At 34.9% G+C, this 5,917-nt stretch overlaps 2 protein-coding genes across 2 annotated transcripts; both read left to right on the top strand.

The window, feature by feature from the left end:
- The first annotated feature begins 646 nt into the window (after window positions 1–646).
- On the top strand, window positions 647–3,361 carry LOC128204785 (multiple epidermal growth factor-like domains protein 10). The gene is made up of 4 exons (XM_052906190.1): window positions 647–705; window positions 1,385–1,453; window positions 1,735–3,132; window positions 3,354–3,361. The coding sequence occupies exons 2-4, from the start codon at window positions 1,393–1,395 to the stop codon at window positions 3,359–3,361; spliced, it is 1,467 nt and encodes a 488-aa protein (XP_052762150.1). The 5' UTR covers window positions 647–705; window positions 1,385–1,392.
- LOC128205951 (uncharacterized) lies at window positions 3,348–5,713 on the top strand. Its single transcript, XM_052908027.1, has 4 exons — window positions 3,348–3,522; window positions 3,878–3,983; window positions 4,108–4,172; window positions 4,476–5,713. The coding sequence occupies exons 1-4, from the start codon at window positions 3,366–3,368 to the stop codon at window positions 4,619–4,621; spliced, it is 474 nt and encodes a 157-aa protein (XP_052763987.1). The 5' UTR covers window positions 3,348–3,365; the 3' UTR covers window positions 4,622–5,713.
- Window positions 5,714–5,917: the final 204 nt, after the last annotated feature.

Here is a 5,917-nt window from a genome sequence, read left to right as displayed (position 1 = left end):
ATATACTATACAAAGCATTCACTCGTTGCAGAAGCACATGAAACAAAAAGAAAGACACACACTATTAGTTCAATAGTACAAATGATACAACAGGGACAAAACAAGAAATCCAACGAATACTATATTGAGAGACACACGGTAAAGGTCTAACATACACCAAACCAGATATAGCACAAAACAACACAGTGACACTCTCTTTCGCAACGTCATCAGAAAATGGCATTACACAAACGCTTGTTTTCAATAAATGTGTTATGCTCCGAACATCGACAGGGAAAGTCAAAAGTCAAAATACGGGAGACAAAGAAAGTGTTCTATTAAAAGGCTATTAATTAAATTTCTAAATAAGCAGTTTCCGTCTGATGGAATAAATCTTATACTATTAATTCAGTTTCAAATAAGGCAATATTCCGCAGCCTGAATGAATCTTTTACTTTTAGTTGTCCGTAAACATCGCTGTTACCATTCAACCTTGATTCTTTTGTCTTTATGTTATTTTTCATAATGCGGATGTAAATGTGCGATCAGTCAACAAAGGATATTTTGTTTGTGTGAGCACAGACATTGATTCGCCGTGGCTTATCTGCTTAAGTTTTAACACGCGATGGCTACTAACCGATGATGGGTATTGCGCATTGATATTTATTTTAAAATTCATACGAAAAAAGTGTTGGCATTATAAATTTAGGATTAACAAATACGCAGGTAAGAATATGAAACTATTTTTGTCATCAGACAGAATATCGTGATCGACCTTGATCACATTTAGCTAAATGTCTTTTAAAATTTCTTTACATGCACAGTCATTTTTAAATGCAACATATCCTTTATCAGTTTTGAAGCTCAAATCTATGAATACGACGTCCGTCAATATTCAATGAGTTTTCAAAATACCATACATCAATCATGATTGATCATATATGGCAGAAAAAATATTTACGTTTTATATCATATCGCTTACCCTATGTATTAACTACGATTAATACTTAAGACTTAAGGGGTTTGTTATAACATACATACGGAAGCGTATATAGTTATACCATTACATTATTTGCCGATTGTTTTGTGTTAAAAGTTGGGTACATTATATTTTAAGCATCTAAATACGTGAAATAATCATATTTGATAACGAAGAAGCATGCATTCTTTATTAAAACATAATTTGAAAAACATAACTATTATATATCATTTTGCATACATATACGTTGTGCATTTTCTATATTTATTATTTAATATAACTTATTCAAGACAATGATTGTCATTTGTGATGTAACGTTTAATTTGATACGGTGTTAGTCAATCATGAACAGTTTAATTATACGAGGATAGCTGCACGGTTTCAGTTCTTTATTATGACTAACGTTTTTATAATTATTATTTCAAGGTTCAGTCATGATTAACCTGAATGTCCTATTGTGGGTAACCCTGGGCACATTAGGATCTTGCGCTGAAGGTAAGGGCAAAATCAGAAGCATTTATGGTATACTTTGTACTATAATAGTTTTTTTATAACTATTACGGACCAATATGTTTTATGTGTTGTAGCTTCACCTGCTCCAAATTACAACAAAAACAGATACATACTGATTGCAGTTATGCTTCAATAAAAGGAAGGTACTTTTATAATTTATAATGTTACAAATTTTCGCCACTTTTAATTCATTATATTATGTTTTGATTCGTATACTCAAGTTATGCTGGTTCTCAGTATGTGTTCGAACGTTTCCGTTTTAGTGACAGTGGTTATAAATGGGACGGTGGTGGACTGTAGAGGTTCACCATGTGCTTGTTGTAACGGAGGAGTGAAACGATGTAACTGGGAAGAGTATTGTGATGCTGGCTGCGTTGATACAATATGGGGGTATAGATGTAAAAACATCTGTTATGGAAACTGTTATACATGCCAACAGGAGTTTGGAATACCATGTAACGAATGTAAGAATACATTTTATGATGCAAGCAGTAACTGTAATGAGAGCTGTTCAGTCGGTTGTAATAATGGAAGCTGTTTTGATGATGGAACTTGTAGTCAATGCACTGAAAATTTTGAAGGCGTTAAATGCGAGACATGTAATCAAGGAAAATATGGTTCTAATTGTTCAAACGATTGCCTCCATCAAAACTGCCGATGTACAAATGGAACTAATTGTGATTCTTGTAAAGCTGGATTCTACGGAAGGACTACCTACTGTCAATCACCTTGTTCCGCGGGATGTCAGAACGGCGAATGCAATGACGATGCAAGTTGTACATGTCGACAAGGCTTTGTTGGTTCCCTTTGCATGGAATGTATCACTGGACATTATGGAGAAGAATGCGACACGAGATGCTCTGGTGGATGCAGTGACAGTATGTGTCTGCGAAATGGAACATGTAATCAATGCAGGCCTGGTTATTATGGAGAACAATGCAACAATATATGTGCTTCTGGATGCAGCGATGGGATTTGTAAAAGAAATGGGGCATGTACCTGTAGGCTGAAATACACAGGTTCACATTGTGACTCGTGCGAAAAAGGAAGATACGGTGTTAATTGTAAACACGAATGCTCTGTAGGTTGCATCACATCGTCCTGTGGAAAAGATAATGGGTTCTGCAATTGTCTTCCTAATTTTAATGGCAAACAATGCTTGTTATGTACAGACGGATTCTATGGGACATCTTGCCAACTCCATTGCTTTGATAAATGCATCAACAAGGCATGTTCAATGTCAGATGGCAAATGTACTTTCGGATGTATGGATGGGTTCACTAGCGATAACTGTACAGCGCATTGTCATGCGGACTGCAGGGCATGTGCACAGCACGATCCGTTAATATGTACTTCGTGTTTCAATGAGTTTAGTGGGACAAACTGCAAATGTCCTCCGAACTGCAATTGTGCATCGGGAAGTGACATTTGTTTGTCGTGTAACAACACCTACATGTATCATGATAAGCAATGCAAATGTCACGCACAGAAATGTTGCATTGACCAGGGATGTAATGAATGCATCAATGCGAAATATTTTTCTTATAAGAATAGTTGCTGCGAATGTCCAAATTCTTGTAAAGACGGACTTTGTTCGTCAGGACACAGTTGTCAAAATGGCTGTGAAGATTTATTCTACGGATCGTTTTGTTCCTTGAAATGTACGGATATTGACAACAAATGTTTCAAATGTGCGCAAGTAGATGGGTCCTGCTTACGATGCACAGAAGGATATTTTCCAAATGTAAATGGAACGTGTATGAAATGCCTATTATCATGTAAGAAGAATGCGTGCGATCCAGACAATGGACGGTGTAGTAAAGGCTGTAAAGATGGTTTATGGGGTATTCATTGCACAGAAACGTGTAACCTTCTCTGCAAGACTTGTGACAGAATGAATGGTGATTGTATTGATTGTGTACACAAAGTCTTATATGGACCGATTTGCAATTTGTCCTGCAGTTCTTCTTGTATAAGCTCGAAATGTAATGATGATGGAGAATGCTTGAACGGTTGCTCTGATGGTTACACAGGAGTAAAATGTGACACAGGTAAATTAACATATTTCGACCACGATAAATGTTAAAACAATATACTGTCACTATAAGTTAAAAGTAAATCTTTCACAGGATTTGTTATTCCTTTATCCAAACATTAATAGAAAAGACATATTTAAGCTGCACTCTTACTGATTGAACGTTGTGACAACTTTTTTTTATTTTTTGTCTTGGAACGAGCAAATTTTGTGAAAATCCATGGAAACCAGTTATATAAGAATGCTGACAAAAAGTAAATCGCAGACTTTTACATTTAAGTTCAAAAATTGATGTTTTATGCATTTTATTTAAACCGTTATTAACCGTTAGTTGTTTTTTTTTTAATTCATTGTATTGTTTGTTATGATAGTTCAAAAGACCAGTGAAGACGTTCGAAGTAGTGCTGGGATGGTTGTGGTCTGGGTTGTCGTAGGAATATCAGCTACTTTGGTGACTCTTGTTATAATAAAAAGGAGGTAAACTCACTTCTTTTTTAATTCAGTTTTAATATTAAAAAAATTGTCAGTTATTTTCGAATTCAGTTTGAAATATTAATGTGTTATTATTGAAACTTGTGTTGAATATACTATTATTTGACAGACACATTGCGATAAAGGTTATCGGGGAAGTACGGTCAGCGATTAAAAATGGGCGTTCGAAAACAGGTAATACAGTTATCTGTTTTGTTATCTGTTCCTTTGATATCAATGGACGTAAAGCATGAGAATTAAAATATTGTTACATTTTTTTTAACAACACGTTTGTGAATACCTCATAGTACCATATGATTGAGATGCCTCTATAGTAAGTGTAAATAGCTTTTGGGACGTTTTATAAAACCTAAGGGTTAACCATATGTAACATATAAGGGTTTCTAATATAATTATTAATCAAGGAGTAAGGAGTGTAACATGTTTCACCAAATGTCACAATCGAGTCGCTGAGTAACAGATCGGATTCTTTTTTAGATATCAATAATGTGTATGAGGATATTGACGATGTAACTGGTGATCCTTCACATAACCAGGAATATGAAATGACACAAACATCGACTGAAGGAGTTGAAAGGCGTTCTTGCCAATATTCAAATACAACATTACGACAGTGTTATTGATTAATTGTGCAGCGCAATGTTCAATAATCCTAACCATATGCGAGCACATTAACATATTAACGGGATGATGTGAGATGTATGTAGCTGACACTATGTTTAGCTATATTCGAAAAAAGATAACCCACTTAATTGTCTTTATTAAGTAACATTGAAATATTCAAGAGCGTTCCCGAGTAATGTTACAGATACTGTGTTTAGATAATTGATCAACAAAATGCAACGAGTACGCGGGAATTCAACGATAGTAGTGTATATATAAGCGGTGTGTAGAGAACAACACATCATTTGAAGGCCAGGTCTACGCATAAAAGTGTAAAACACGGACGGCTGACAGTGTGATATTGTGTTATAATTTCTGTAAATGTAATCTTGTGTAGCTGTGGCATGTGAATTATGTGTAAACTCGAATAGTCCCTAGACAGTGGGTACCCGTATAAATAAAATCGGCAAACATCTCGATAAGTATTGCTATCGATACCATATGTAAGAAAAACACTTATACCTCTAATCCACGAGTTGTGTTTGTAGACACGAAAACAGAACTTTACGAGGCATTCTTTGCTTAAGACGACGTTAATTATTTGTTATAGTCCTAATACAAAATGAATGCATGATATTTTCAATGCATATGGCATTAGTACAATGAAAAACACAGGGATAACTGAAAGACTGTTCCTGGTCAACGTCGTTAATACATGTGAACATGAACTATGTAGAGTAAAATTATTAATCCTAGCCTATGTCCGCGTGATAATTTTTGAAACGCATATGACGAGGCTGTTCCTGGTCGTCGTACTAAAAACATGTGCACATGTACTACAATTATGTAGTGAACTAAATTATGTAGTCATAGCTCAGTGAGTACGCATGAATATCTGTTCTGGAAATCAAAGTCTGTCTTGATACATTGTTGAAACATTAACATGCGTTACGCGCTACTACAAGGACGTAAGGAGATGCGAAAGCGGACATGATAAGAGTACATTAACTGGTGTATTTGGTACATAAAAGGTCTGACTTAAAAATGCCAAATTAACCTTATAAGTTTGATTGCGTGAAATACCAAAACGTGAGATTCAGCGAGAATTCTAAATTGACGATGCATGTTTTATTTGAAGAGAAAAAGCTATTAACTTGAATGTTTTTCTCTCATATATAAAGAATTTGTCTGAAGAGATTTTTCAAATCCATCATTCGTGATGTTAAATGTTGATGCATTGTGAATTTGAAAGGGTTTTGTTTACTGATTACTAATTTGTTGAAAAATATCGAAAAACATGAACTGCCGTTTGTTAT

Source organism: Mya arenaria, chromosome 10, assembly GCF_026914265.1.
Source record: "Mya arenaria isolate MELC-2E11 chromosome 10, ASM2691426v1".
Classification (NCBI taxonomy): domain Eukaryota; kingdom Metazoa; phylum Mollusca; class Bivalvia; order Myida; family Myidae; genus Mya; species Mya arenaria.
The sequence above is the reverse complement of the archived record's forward strand: the minus strand, read 5'-3'. Positions and strand labels throughout refer to the sequence as shown.

Excerpts from the sequence above, each read along its gene's own strand:
- LOC128205951 (XM_052908027.1), top strand. The coding sequence starts at position 3,366 with ATGAATGGTGATTGTATTGATTGTGTACACAAAGTCTTATATGGACCG. Across the intron at positions 3,523-3,877 it reads AGGAGTAAAATGTGACACAG|TTCAAAAGACCAGTGAAGAC; the intron begins GTAAATTAACAT and ends TTGTTATGATAG. Across the intron at positions 3,984-4,107 it reads CTTGTTATAATAAAAAGGAG|ACACATTGCGATAAAGGTTA; the intron begins GTAAACTCACTT and ends ATTATTTGACAG.
- LOC128204785 (XM_052906190.1), top strand. The coding sequence starts at position 1,393 with ATGATTAACCTGAATGTCCTATTGTGGGTAACCCTGGGCACATTAGGA. Across the intron at positions 1,454-1,734 it reads ATTAGGATCTTGCGCTGAAG|TGACAGTGGTTATAAATGGG; the intron begins GTAAGGGCAAAA and ends TTTCCGTTTTAG.